General features: G+C 42.0%; 1 protein-coding gene across 1 annotated transcript; it reads left to right on the forward strand.

The window, feature by feature from the left end:
- The first annotated feature begins 12,534 nt into the window (after window positions 1–12,534).
- LOC145392676 (uncharacterized) lies at window positions 12,535–14,109 on the forward strand. Its single transcript, XM_080266987.1, has 2 exons — window positions 12,535–13,160; window positions 13,296–14,109. Exons 1-2 carry the CDS (start codon window positions 12,535–12,537, stop codon window positions 14,107–14,109), a joined length of 1,440 nt encoding a protein of 479 aa, XP_080123113.1.
- The last annotated feature ends 1,269 nt before the right edge of the window (window positions 14,110–15,378 follow it).

Consider the following 15,378-nt stretch of genomic DNA (forward strand, 5'->3'; position numbering starts at 1 on the left):
AACTTAGAGGAATACAATATATGGAGAAGAGACAGAACTTTAAAACAAGGAGGAGGAACTATAATATTAACTAAGAAAAATCTAAAGGTCAATGAAATAAAACTAGATATACCATCACAAGTAGAACTGATTTGAGCAGAGATCAACATTATTTGAAGGGAAAGTAATTGTAGCCAATTTGTACATGCCACCCAGATCAAACACATGGGAAAGAGACGAATATGAGGACCTGGCAGAGAGTACAATTCAGAGTTTAAGATCATTACTACATAAAATGGAAGAGAAATCTGAAAGAATTATACTAACTGGAGATTTTAATACAAATATAAATTGGAATACTCTAGATATAATTAGCCAAGAAAGTTGTTGGGACCAAAAGCTCCTGGATCTCGTGCAAGAGTTTTTCCTAACGCAACATGTGAGGGAAACCACCAGAAAAAGAGGACTCAATGTACCTTCAGTGGTAGATCTAATATTTACTAGGCAAGAAAATGATATTGACAGTTTAATATATCACCCTCCACTTGGCAAAAGCGATCATACAGTACTAAATTACAACTTCAGGATAGCATATGACATAGTAAACAGCAATGACAGTTACAAAAAGAGCCTAAACTATAAAAAGGGAAATTATCAAGACCTAAAGAAGTATTTCTTAGAAGTTGATTGGGAAAATGAGCTTAGAGGACAAGATTTAAATGCTGTATATAAAAAATTCTGTGAATTTTATGAAATAGGAGTCCAGAAGTACATCCCACAGCACAAAGCAGATAAGAAAATACAGAAATGGTTCAATACAGAATGTAAAAAATCAGAAGAAAGAAGAGATTTGTTGTGGAATAGATACAGAAGACACAATAGTGAAAGGGTGTATAATAATTACAAACAGGCAAGAAACGATTATACAAGAATAAGAAGGAAGCCCAAAAATAGTTTGAGGAGGATATAATAAATAAAAGTAGTGATCAACCAAAGCTATTTTATAGCTACATCAGAAGCAAAAACCAAAGTGAAATATATAATACAATCACTTATCCACAAGAGAAAGATATTTGTGAAGCACTAAATAAGAATTTCCGATTAGTTTTTACAGAAGAAAAAAATTTTGAGAGGGACTATGTGGAACATGCATGTCCACACATACTACCAGATATACAAATAGCAGAAAAAGTAATACAGGAGGAGTTAAGTAGATTAGACAGAGGAAAAGCAAGTGGTCAAGATGAAATTTCATGTTGGGTACTACGAGAATGTTCAAAGGAGTTAAGTAAACCATTATTTTTAATTTTCAAGAAATTCTTGAGTCAAGGTAAACTACCTGATATTTTGAAGAAAGCAAATATTGTCCCCTTATTCAAGAAAGGGAATAGACAAAATCCACTCAACTACCGACCACTATAACTGACCAGTGTTATAAGCAAGGTATTAGAAAAGCTTATAAGAAAAGCTTGGGTAAATCATCTAGAAGAACACAGTATGATAACAGAAAGACAGTTTGGTTTCAGAAAAGGAAAATCATGTGTTACTAATCTGTTGAGCTACTATGACAGAGTAACAAACACAATACAGGAAAGGGAAGGATGGGTGGACAGTATCTATTTAGATTTCAAGAAAGCATTTGACACAGTACCACACCAAAGACTTTAATGGAAACTGTACCATCAAGGAGGAATTTGAGGCAAACTGTTTTGTTGGATGCAAGATTTTCTCATAAAAAGAGAAATGAGAACAGTACTAAGGGGAAACTATTCATCATGGAAAGAAGTGACTAGTGGAGTACCACAGGATTCAGTGCTGGGACCAATTATGTTTTTAGTGTATATAAATGATATAGACAGTAACACTGGAAATGACAGCTATCTGATTATGTTTGCAGATGATGCAAAAATACAAAGGAGAATTATTAACACAGACTCATGTAAAGAGCTACAAGAAGAATTAAATAAACTTCATGAATGGAGTAATACATGGCAAATGGAATTCCATGTGGACAAGTGTCATGTAATCAAGTTTGATAAAAGTGGAAAAAGACCTGATTGGGATTATACGTTAGGAAATAAAACTCTACACACATCAGAAAGAGAGAAGGACCTAGGTGTGATTATCAATAACAGACTATCTCCGGCTGACCACAGCAGCGAGAAGGTACAGAACATGTATACACTGCTTGCACATATGAGAATAGCATTCACATACATAAATGAAGACATGCTAAGGAGGATAATAACATCATTCATTAGACCAACCCTGGAGTATGCATCAGTAGTCTGGAGTCCTCATCTCAAAAAACACATAGACAAGATTGAAAAAGTTCAAAGGGCCGGTACAAGATGGATACCAAGCTTAAGGGACCTAAGCTACGAAGAAATACTAAATAAACTGAATCTACCAACACTACAGGAGAGAAGGAAAAGAGGTGACATGATAATGCTATATAAATGCATATCAGGGAAGGAGAAAATAGACATAAATGATTACTTAACATATGGGGAAGCATCAGCAAGAGGACACTGCAAAAAATTGCATAAGAAGAGAGTTGATAAAGACGTAAGGAAATTCAGTTTCCCAAACAGAGCAATTGATCAATGGATTGCACTACCGAATGAAATAGTGTGTGCGAAAACAATTCACAAATTTAAGGATATGTACGATATATATGGTTTAAGACACGGGACAGTACGAGCTTGACTCATTCCTGTAAAGATACAATTAGGTAAGGTAAAGTAAGAACACACACACACACACACACACACACACACACACACACACACACACACACACACACAGAGGCTGGCAAAAACGTTATCGCTTCGCCTCGTAAGGCGGGTAATAGTAAGTCTCCATAACCGTCCAGTAAAGTGGGTTTGGTGCAGCATGACAAAGATTCACAACGCCTTTCAGTTCAGTTAATGGTCACGTGTACTCAAGCTGATGACTCACGACCAAGAAGACTCATTTCTCTCTCATGTCTAACGCCATAGAATCTCATACAGCTAAGGCTTTGTATTTAAGTGGCCCAGTTCTGTCAGGTGAAAAAAACGCTATATCTACCACTAATAGTTTCGTTTTCGTTTCTTGTTCTCATAATATTCGCTGTGCTTTTATTGCGAAGTGTTTCGCACCTGTATGAGGGAACAACTAAGTCTATAGAGATATATACAAAAGCTAAACAAAGATTATCAGTATAAAGCCTGTATGACATGAAACTGAGAGATCGTGTTGTGGCCACCAAGATGATAGAGCAGAGGCAGGATTCATAATTTCTTGAGTCTAAGCTATGCATAAAGTTGCTTGTCATGTTTTTATCTTCACTCATGAGGCTACGAAGCACTCATAAACAAGCTAGAGTTAATTTGAAAGTGAAAATCCTACTGCGAAACAATGTGATTTTTGGTAATGATTTACTGCAGTGCGGGCTTGTTCATCGTAGAAACACAGATTCTTTATGAATATGATTTCGTGAAGTGACCTTTACAAACTCGTGCTGTGGTAATCATACACCACCACAGTCCCAGCCTTCACCTCCTCCATATACACCTTACTTATTGCGCCAAATATGATGCAGGTGTTGTTGACGATCGTTTGTTGAGGTAGAGATTGACCTTGCTGCCCTCCACCTCGTGCCGCCTCATATTGGAATCGTCCTTGAGCAGCTGTCTGTGGTTCTGCTTCTCAGGGATATGGCCAGAGAAGCCCACCTCAGTGACGATTATATTGCACCTGCTGTCGGCGAGGCGAAGGATGCACAGGTGATGATGCGCTTGGTGACGCACAGGTTGTCGGGCAAAGTGATGTACTGACGATGAGGCTGAAGGTGTCGCTTGAAGGGCTAACGAAAATCTCCAATGAATGCAGGGAGTTGGGTCTAAAAATCAACACAAGCAAAACCAAAGCCCTTCCCATAGGCATCAGGCCTCCCAAGGACCGTCTCTACCTCGGGCAAATGCCTATAGACTACGTCACCATCCATAAATACCTGGGTATAACACTAGACTCCAAACTCTCCTTCCGCCCAGAAATCACGCAACTGAGAGAGAAAACCAGGCTGCGCATCAATGCACTCAGATCCTTAGCAGGGAAAGGGGAGGGAGCATCCTTCAAGGTCCTCCGCCTGTTCTACGTACAAGCCATCAGGTCCATCATAGACTATGCTGCTCCTTCCCTCCTAACCATCGGACCCAACCTGATTGACAAACTGGAAGTGGTGCAGAATGAAGCCATGCGGATCATGACCGGCTCTCCAAGATGGACCCGCATATGCAATCTCCGCATGGAATGTAACCTAGGATCCCTCGACCACCACATCCAAGCAAGAGTGGCAGGCCTAGCAACAAAACGCCCACCGAGCCTTCCCCCTACCCCTATTCCCTCGACTCCAAGCAGCAACCAGATTGCACCCAGACATTCTCTCTCGTGGCTGGCTGCACAGTGCTGCCCGCGCCATCCATGCACTTGAGCTCACACAACACGTAACGCAAGCCCCTGACTCACCAGCTGACCACTACTGCCCCCCTGCCCCGTGGGATACTCCTCCTTGTAACCTTATCATCCCACACTTACCAGCCAAAGCACACACCCCCACTCAGCAATTGCGCCAAGAAAGTTTACATCGCATGACCTCCATCACCCCCCCCCACCTCCATCACCTACTACACTGACGGCTCTGTTGCAAGCACAAAAGCTGGTGCCGCCTTTGTTTGCGGAGAACGCACCAAAAGTCTCCGACTCCCCAACGGAGCTTCCACACTCCAGACTGAGCTTGCTGCCATTGCAGCTGCGCTGAAAAATGCCCTCTACACTGCCCCCTCATCGATCATCGTCATCCACACCGACTCGACAGCTGCAATACACGCCCTAAAACAAAACGATCCCTCTGACAACATCCACCTAATCACAGACATCCTTGCCACAGGCCAAAATATCCGGGAGACAGGGGGATCCACTACCATACACTGGGTCCCCAGGCATGTTGGCATTAAAGGCAATGAACGAGCTGACAACGCCGCCAAACAGGCCACAAAGCACGCCAATCCAAACATTGACATCAAAAAGTCTCTCCCAAATCAAATGCCTCATTAAAAAGCGCACAGCCGCCCATAGCCACGAAGATCACAAACTACACGTGCAGCTCGGCTCCCCATCTGCTACCTGGTTCGCACAAGCCACGAACTACACCCAACTCCCACTACCACTTCCCAACGACAACCAACTACTCACCCGCCTCCGTCGTCTCCGACTTGGGTACCTGTGCTATGCTGAGCTCAATGCAGCTGACAATCCCTCGCTCACCGAATGTGACCATTGTAAAGCCATCACCCCCTTCCCCCTCCTACACTACATACTCCGCTGCCCTACCACATCCCGTCTTCGGGTAGAACCGCCCTACCCCAACCCTGACATCCCAAGATCACAAGCTGTAGCACCATCTCTACAAACACTCCGCAGTTCTGCTGCAAGACTCATTGCCTCAACGCCTTACAGAAGTCTAGCTGCAATGGTGCGCAGCACCGCACCTCCAAGATAAGAAACATAAGAAGAAGACGTTGCGTGTGCGTGGGGCGGCCCCACCGGGACCATTCCGCGCCCACACCTCGTCTTCCCTCATACTAATGACAAGCTCAGTCCCACTGACCAGGCTAATGTATGGCTCGGCCCCCACTACAGGTGGGGGAAAACTACAAACGAACGAACGGGTTAGCATTAATGACCGTACTCGTGGTGGCACAGATCAAAGCCGTGTAGCACTTCTTTCGTAGCCATTTGCTTTGCGTAATAACATTCCCTTAATTTTACAGTTTTTTATATCCTCAGTAGCATTTTTTTTTTTTTTTTGCATACAAATTATTATTATTCCCTCATAAATTATCTTTGGTGTATCCCGTTAATAAAATCTCCATCAGTAACAGTCAAGAGGGGTAATGTGCGGAGTTAATCGTTGGGAAGGGGTGTAAGGGGATCTCCAGGGCCAGTTACAGCACAAACCCCACCGTCTACACAAACGTTGTGACATACTAGTTTTACCAGGCCACAGTCTTACAATACAACAAATATTTTAGAAAGTAGTTAGTCCCTTCCCTACGATGACAAATCACTGCAATCTGGCCAACTCCTGACGATTTTATAAACTTAGGAAGGACCATCGGGAGCGTAGTCAAGAATGATGTACTGCTGCATGCCCTGGTAAGGAGGAGGAGGAGGAAGGGGAGAAAAAGAAGACGAAGAACGAGAAGAAAGAAGAAGATGGAAGAAGAGGAAGAAAAAAGACGAAGAAGCATGAAGAGGGTGAAGAAGATGATGATGATGATGAAGATGACGAAGAAAGAAGACGAAGAAGAAAAAGGGGACAAAGAGGAAGAGGAGAAGTAGAAGGGAAAAAGGAAAAGGAAAGGAGGAAAAGAAAAGAAGAAGAAAAAGAAGAAGAGGAGCAGGAGGAGGAGGAGGAGGAGAAGCGGAAGAAGAAGAAGAAGAAAGAGGGAGGAGGAGGAGGAGGAGGAGGAGGAGCCCTCACAGAGTATAACACTCTTGCGAGACAATTATTGGTATAAAGGTTGAACATCTAGCTTTACCGTGTGACCCTGACCTTTGAAGTAGTGTTGTCAAGTCGAATCCCCTCAACTGCTGAAGCTGGTCCTACCCTGTAACCTTGACCCTTGACCTTTTCTTATGACCTTGATGTTTGATTGATTGTTCTAAAAATTGAATCATTTTATCCCAGCCTAAACCTGAGCACTTCTACAAAATATGGACTAAATCGGCTGAAATCTGTATGAGTTATTTTGTCCACAAACACACTCTGATAAAACTTTGATCTTGCCCTGAGCCTTTTACTTTGACTGATTGTTCTTAAAATCGAATCCCATCGTTCTTGCCTTACCCTCAACCCTTCCAAGTTTGGTCTTAATCGAATATAAGTTGCTTAAGTTGACCTTGATAGAACAAAGTTTAACCTACCCCTGTGACCTTGACTATTGCTCTAAAAGTAATAGGTTAACCCCTTGGCTGACCCATAACCCTTCCACAAAGTTTGGTTAATATCAGATCAGCACTGTGAGATATTTTATTCACACACACACACACACACACACACACCACACACACCACAAAGCCCGCCAGGAGACAGGACGTGTGTGCTAGAGCAATCCCTAGGTCCTGTTCTCCCCACTTACTGTTTTTTAACCAGCCCATACCCCACTGACCGGGCTAATGTATGGCCCGGCCTGCAATAAAGTTGCAGGAAATCTTTGAACGAACGAAACACACACACACACGGAGGTAGACGTCCGTTACCGGCGCTCCATACCAGCTCAACACGGCCAGAGGCATTACCTAAATAAGTATCTTTGAATGAGTCAAGCTCTGTACCAGGTTAGACTAAATGATTTTTCATTATTAAAAGGAAAAGAAATAATAAGTTTAAATAAGACTGGTTTAAACAACAAAGAACCACGATGCGTTGAGTCAGCTGGGTTTGTTTATACTACAGCAACACGGGGAAAGCGTGCATACTATGTAAGTACACACTCTGTTCATTTAGTATTACAAAATGGATCCATACTTCAGTAAAAACAAATTTGGAAAAGAAAAGGGATAAAAGTAAAAAGCAAAATGATGATTTCTACCAAGAACTGGTTGAAGTGGAGACTCACAATAGACTGGTTGAACGTGTACACAAACTAGAAATGGCTTTCAAAAATGAAATTGATGAAATAAAGAAGCAAATGCACTTGCAAAAGGAAGAGATAGAAAAACTGGGAAGGGAGGCCAATAAGAAAGACACAACCATCAGTGAACTAACAGTGGAATTGAATACGCTTAGGAAGAAAGTGAGTGAAATGGGAAGTACAGTAGTTAATCACGAGAGTGTTATGGAAGAGTTAAAAAATGACACAGAGACAATTAGACAAGCAAGCAGTCTTATGGACCAGAGCAGTGATATTGAGGAGAAGATAACACAGGTGAATGAAGCTGTGCAAAGCTACAAAAATGATGTAGAAACCACGTATGCTGAAATGGTGAAAGTAAAGAAAGACTTAGAAACAAGGGTGGAGGAAAAAAACATTAAAAAGGAAGTGAAAAGAATAATCCAAAACAATCCAAAGTTAGTCAGAGATTCAGTAGAAATAAATAAATCAATAGTAATCACTGGTATAGAAGAGGAAGAAATTAAAAACAAAATCACTAGAGACAAAAAGGAGATGGCAAATGTAATGAGCTTACTGAAAAAAGTGTCAGAGGAAATCTGTAGTAAAGACATAGAGGAACACAAAAGGTTAGGGAAATACGAGAAAAGCAAGACAAGACCTCTAAAGGTGACTTTCCAGAGTGTAAACACTGTGGAAGAGATACTAAAAAATGCAAAGAATCTTAAGGAAAAAGAGGAGTTCAAAAATGTATGGATAAAAAGATGCCTAACACAAGAGGAACTGGAATTACTGAAAGAGAAAAGGGAGGAAGCAAAAACAAAAAATGAGGGAAGATCAGAAGAGGAGAAGAACAAATTTTTTTTTACAAAGTAATAGGATTGCAGGTAAGAAAGTGGTACACAAACAGGAGGGAATAAAATGGAGGAAGGTAGTCGAACCATGTCATGACAGGTATATAAACAAGATGATAAAGTTGATGTACTCAAATGTGGATGGAATGGTATCTAAATTACTAGAGATGAATGATTATGTCAGAGAAAATGAACCACAAATAATATGCCTAACTGAAACAAAATTAACACCAAGGATATCCAATGACATACTAAACTTAGAGGAATACAATATATGGAGAAGAGACAGAAATTTAAAAAAAGGAGGAGGAATTATAATATTAACTAAGAAAAATCTAAAGGTCAATGAAATAAAACTAGATATACCATCACAAGTAGAACTGATTTGAGCAGAGATCAACATTATTTGAAGGGAAAGTAATTGTAGCCAATTTGTACATGCCACCCAGATCAAACACATGGGAAAGAGACGAATATGAGGACCTGGCAGAGAGTACAATTCAGAGTTTAAGATCATTACTACATAAAATGGAAGAGAAATCTGAAAGAATTATACTAACTGGAGATTTTAATACAAATATAAATTGGAATACTCTAGATATATAATTAGCCAAGAAAGTTGTTGGGACCAAAAGCTCCTGGATCTCGTGCAAGAGTTTTTCCTAACGCAACATGTGAGGGAAACCACCAGAAAAAGAGGACTCGATGTACCTTCAGTGGTAGATCTAATATTTACTAGGCAAGAAAATGATATTGACAGTTTAATATATCACCCTCCACTTGGCAAAAGCGATCATACAGTACTAAATTACAACTTCAGGATAGCATATGACATAGTAAACAGCAATGACAGTTACAAAAAGAGCCTAAACTATAAAAAGGGAAATTATCAAGACCTAAAGAAGTATTTCTTAGAAGTTGATTGGGAAAATGAGCTTAGAGGACAAGATTTAAATGCTGTATATAAAAAATTCTGTGAATTTTATGAAATAGGAGTCCAGAAGTACATCCCACAGCACAAAGCAGATAAGAAAATACAGAAATGGTTCAATACAGAATGTAAAAAATCAGAAGAAAGAAGAGATTTGTTGTGGAATAGATACAGAAGACACAATAGTGAAAGGGTGTATAATAATTACAAACAGGCAAGAAACGATTATACAAGAATAAGAAGGGAAGCCCAAAAATAGTTTGAGGAGGATATAATAAATAAAAGTAGTGATCAACCAAAGCTATTTTATAGCTACATCAGAAGCAAAACCAAAGTGAAATATATAATACAATCACTTATCCGCAAGAGAAAGATATTTGTGAAGCACTAAATAAGAATTTCCGATTAGTTTTTACAGAAGAAAAAAATTTTGAGAGGGACTATGTGGAACATGCATGTCCACACATACTACCAGATATACAAATAGCAGAAAAAGTAATACAGGAGGAGTTAAGTAGATTAGACAGAGGAAAAGCAAGTGGTCAAGATGAAATTTCATGTTGGGTACTACGAGAATGTTCAAAGGAGTTAAGTAAACCATTATTTTTAATTTTCAAGAAATTCTTGAGTCAAGGTAAACTACCTGATATTTTGAAGAAAGCAAATATTGTCCCCTTATTCAAGAAAGGGAATAGACAAAATCCACTCAACTACCGACCACTATAACTGACCAGTGTTATAAGCAAGGTATTAGAAAAGCTTATAAGAAAAGCTTGGGTAAATCATCTAGAAGAACACAGTATGATAACAGAAAGACAGTTTGGTTTCAGAAAAGGAAAATCATGTTACTAATCTGTTGAGCTACTATGACAGAGTAACAAACACAATACAGGAAAGGGAAGGATGGGTGGACAGTATCTATTTAGATTTCAAGAAAGCATTTGACACAGTACCACACCAAAGACTTTAATGGAAACTGTACCATCAAGGAGGAATTTGAGGCAAACTGTTTTGTTGGATGCAAGATTTTCTCATAAAAAGAGAAATGAGAACAGTACTAAGGGGAAACTATTCATCATGGAAAGAAGTGACTAGTGGAGTACCACAGGATTCAGTGCTGGGACCAATTATGTTTTTAGTGTATATAAATGATATAGACAGTAACACTGGAAATGACAGCTATCTGATTATGTTTGCAGATGATGCAAAAATACAAAGGAGAATTATTAACACAGACTCATGTAAAGAGCTACAAGAAGAATTAAATAAACTTCATGAATGGAGTAATACATGGCAAATGGAATTCCATGTGGACAAGTGTCATGTAATCAAGTTTGATAAAAGTGGAAAAAGACCTGATTGGGATTATACGTTAGGAAATAAAACTCTACACACATCAGAAAGAGAGAAGGACCTAGGTGTGATTATCAATAACAGACTATCTCCGGCTGACCACAGCAGCGAGAAGGTACAGAACATGTATACACTGCTTGCAAATATGAGAATAGCATTCACATACATAAATGAAGACATGCTAAGGAGGATAATAACATCATTCATTAGACCAACCCTGGAGTATGCATCAGTAGTCTGGAGTCCTCATCTCAAAAAACACATAGACAAGATTGAAAAAGTTCAAAGGGCCGGTACAAGATGGATACCAAGCTTAAGGGACCTAAGCTACGAAGAAATACTAAATAAACTGAATCTACCAACACTACAGGAGAGAAGGAAAAGAGGTGACATGATAATGCTATATAAATGCATATCAGGGAAGGAGAAAATAGACATAAATGATTACTTAACATATGGGGAAGCATCAGCAAGAGGACACTGCAAAAAACTGCATAAGAAGAGTTGATAAAGACGTAAGGAAATTCAGTTTCCCAAACAGAGCAATTGATCAATGGATTGCACTACCGAATGAAATAGTGTGTGCGAAAACAATTCACAAATTTAAGGATATGTACGATATATATGGTTTAAGACACGGGACAGTACGAGCTTGACTCATTCCTGTAAAGATACAATTAGGTAAGAACACACACACACACACACACACACACACACACACACACACACACACACACACAGAGGCTGGCAAAAACGTTATCGCTTCGCCTCGTAAGGCGGGTAATAGTAAGTCTCCATAACCGTCCAGTAAAGTGGGTTTGGTGCAGCATGACAAAGATTCACAACGCCTTTCAGTTCAGTTAATGGTCACGTGTACTCAAGCTGATGACTCACGACCAAGAAGACTCATTTCTCTCTCATGTCTAACGCCATAGAATCTCATACAGCTAAGGCTTTGTATTTAAGTGGCCCAGTTCTGTCAGGTGAAAAAAACGCTATATCTACCACTAATAGTTTCGTTTTCGTTTCTTGTTCTCATAATATTCGCTGTGCTTTTATTGCGAAGTGTTTCGCACCTGTATGAGGGAACAACTAAGTCTATAGAGATATATACAAAAGCTAAACAAAGATTATCAGTATAAAGCCTGTATGACATGAAACTGAGAGATCGTGTTGTGGCCACCAAGATGATAGAGCAGAGGCAGGATTCATAATTTCTTGAGTCTAAGCTATGCATAAAGTTGCTTGTCATGTTTTTATCTTCACTCATGAGGCTACGAAGCACTCATAAACAAGCTAGAGTTAATTTGAAAGTGAAAATCCTACTGCGAAACAATGTGATTTTTGGTAATGATTTACTGCAGTGCGGGCTTGTTCATCGTAGAAACACAGATTCTTTATGAATATGATTTCGTGAAGTGACCTTTACAAACTCGTGCTGTGGTAATCATACACCACCACAGTCCCAGCCTTCACCTCCTCCATATACACCTTACTTATTGCGCCAAATATGATGCAGGTGTTGTTGACGATCGTTTGTTGAGGTAGAGATTGACCTTGCTGCCCTCCACCTCGTGCCGCCTCATATTGGAATCGTCCTTGAGCAGCTGTCTGTGGTTCTGCTTCTCAGGGATATGGCCAGAGAAGCCCACCTCAGTGACGATTATATTGCACCTGCTGTCGGCGAGGCGAAGGATGCACAGGTGATGATGCGCTTGGTGACGCACAGGTTGTCGGGCAAAGTGATGTACTGACGATGAGGCTGAAGGTGTCGCTTGAAGGGCTAACGAAAATCTCCAATGAATGCAGGGAGTTGGGTCTAAAAATCAACACAAGCAAAACCAAAGCCCTTCCCATAGGCATCAGGCCTCCCAAGGACCGTCTCTACCTCGGGCAAATGCCTATAGACTACGTCACCATCCATAAATACCTGGGTATAACACTAGACTCCAAACTCTCCTTCCGCCCAGAAATCACGCAACTGAGAGAGAAAACCAGGCTGCGCATCAATGCACTCAGATCCTTAGCAGGGAAAGGGGAGGGAGCATCCTTCAAGGTCCTCCGCCTGTTCTACGTACAAGCCATCAGGTCCATCATAGACTATGCTGCTCCTTCCCTCCTAACCATCGGACCCAACCTGATTGACAAACTGGAAGTGGTGCAGAATGAAGCCATGCGGATCATGACCGGCTCTCCAAGATGGACCCGCATATGCAATCTCCGCATGGAATGTAACCTAGGATCCCTCGACCACCACATCCAAGCAAGAGTGGCAGGCCTAGCAACAAAACGCCCACCGAGCCTTCCCCCTACCCCTATTCCCTCGACTCCAAGCAGCAACCAGATTGCACCCAGACATTCTCTCTCGTGGCTGGCTGCACAGTGCTGCCCGCGCCATCCATGCACTTGAGCTCACACAACACGTAACGCAAGCCCCTGACTCACCAGCTGACCACTACTGCCCCCCTGCCCCGTGGGATACTCCTCCTTGTAACCTTATCATCCCACACTTACCAGCCAAAGCACACACCCCCACTCAGCAATTGCGCCAAGAAAGTTTACATCGCATGACCTCCATCACCCCCCCCCCACCTCCATCACCTACTACACTGACGGGTCTGTTGCAAACACAAAAGCTGGTGCCGCCTTCGTTTGCGGAGAACGCACTAAAAGTCTCCGACTCCCCATTGGAGCTTCCACACTCCAAACTGAGCTTGCTGCCATTGCAGCAGCGCTGAAAGATGCCCTCTACACTGCCCCCTCATCGATCATCGTCATCCACACCGACTCGACAGCTGCAATACACGCCCTAAAACAAAACGATCCCTCTGACAACATCCACCTAATCACAGACATCCTTGCCACAGGCCAAAATATCCGGGAGACAGGGGGATCCACTACCATACACTGGGTCCCCAGGCATGTTGGCATTAAAGGCAATGAACGAGCTGACAACGCCGCCAAACAGGCCACAAAGCACGCCAATCCAAACATTGACATCAAAAAAGTCTCTCCCAAATCAAATGCCTCATTAAAAAGCGCACAGCCGCCCATAGCCACGAAGATCACAAACTACACGTGCAGCTCGGCTCCCCATCTGCTACCTGGTTCGCACAAGCCACGAACTACACCCAACTCCCACTACCACTTCCCAACGACAACCAACTACTCACCCGCCTCCGTCGTCTCCGACTTGGGTACCTGTGCTATGCTGAGCTCAATGCAGCTGACAATCCCTCGCGCACCGAATGTGACCATTGTAAAGCCATCACCCCCTTCCTCCTCCTACACTACATACTCCGCTGCCCTACCACATCCCGTCTTCGGGTAGAACCGCCCTACCCCAACCCTGACATCCCAAGATCACAAGCTGTAGCACCATCTCTACAAACACTCTGCAGTTCTGCTGCAAGACTCATTGCCTCAACGCCTTACAGAAGTCTAGCTGCAATGGTGCGCAGCACCTCACCTCCAAGATAAGAAACATAAGAAGAAGACGTTGCGTGTGCGTGGGGCGGCCCCACCGGGACCATTCCGCGCCCACACCTCGTCTTCCCTCATACTAATGACAAGCTCAGTCCCACTGACCAGGCTAATGTATGGCTCGGCCCCCACTACAGGTGGGGGAAAACTACAAACGAACGAACGGGTTAGCATTAATGACCGTACTCGTGGTGGCACAGATCAAAGCCGTGTAGCACTTCTTTCGTAGCCATTTGCTTTGCGTAATAACATTCCCTTAATTTTACAGTTTTTTATATCCTCAGTAGCATTTTTTTTTTTTTTTGCATACAAATTATTATTATTCCCTCATAAATTATCTTTGGTGTATCCCGTTAATAAAATCTCCATCAGTAACAGTCAAGAGGGGTAATGTGCGGAGTTAATCGTTGGGAAGGGGTGTAAGGGGATCTCCAGGGCCAGTTACAGCACAAACCCCACCGTCTACACAAACGTCGTGACATACTAGTTTTACCAGGCCACAGTCTTACAATACAACAAATATTTTAGAAAGTAGTTAGTCCCTTCCCTACGATGACAAATCACTGCAATCTGGCCAACTCCTGACGATTTTATAAACTTAGGAAGGACCATCGGGAGCGTAGTCAAGAATGATGTACTGCTGCATGCCCTGGTAAGGAGGAGGAGGAGGAAGGGGAGAAAAAGAAGACGAAGAACGAGAAGAAAGAAGAAGATGGAAGAAGAGGAAGAAAAAAGACGAAGAAGCATGAAGAGGGTGAAGAAGATGATGATGATGATGAAGATGACGAAGAAAGAAGACGAAGAAGAAAAAGGGGACAAAGAGGAAGAGGAGAAGTAGAAGGGAAAAAGGAAAAGGAAAGGAGGAAAAGAAAAGAAGAAGAAACAGAAGAAGAGGAGCAGGAGGAGGAGGAGGAGGAGAAGCGGAAGAAGAAGAAGAAGAAAGAGGGAGGAGGAGGAGGAGGAGGAGGAGGAGCCCTCACAGAGTATAACACTCTTGCGAGACAATTATTGGTATAAAGGTTGAACATCTAGCTTTACCGTGTGACCCTGACCTTTGAAGTAGTGTTGTCAAGTCGAATCCCTCAACTGCTGAAGCTGGTCCTACCCTGTAACCTTG

This window comes from Coenobita brevimanus, chromosome 23 (genome assembly GCF_032717465.1).
Source record: "Coenobita brevimanus isolate Jiangsu-jjx chromosome 23, ASM3271746v2, whole genome shotgun sequence".
NCBI classification, from domain to species: domain Eukaryota; kingdom Metazoa; phylum Arthropoda; class Malacostraca; order Decapoda; family Coenobitidae; genus Coenobita; species Coenobita brevimanus.

Bases quoted from the DNA above. Each gene is read 5' to 3' on its own strand.
- LOC145392676 (XM_080266987.1), top strand. From the start codon at position 12,535: ATGAGGCTGAAGGTGTCGCTTGAAGGGCTAACGAAAATCTCCAATGAA. The intron at 13,161-13,295 runs GTGCTGCCCGCG...CACACTTACCAG, and splicing joins CTCTCGTGGCTGGCTGCACA to CCAAAGCACACACCCCCACT.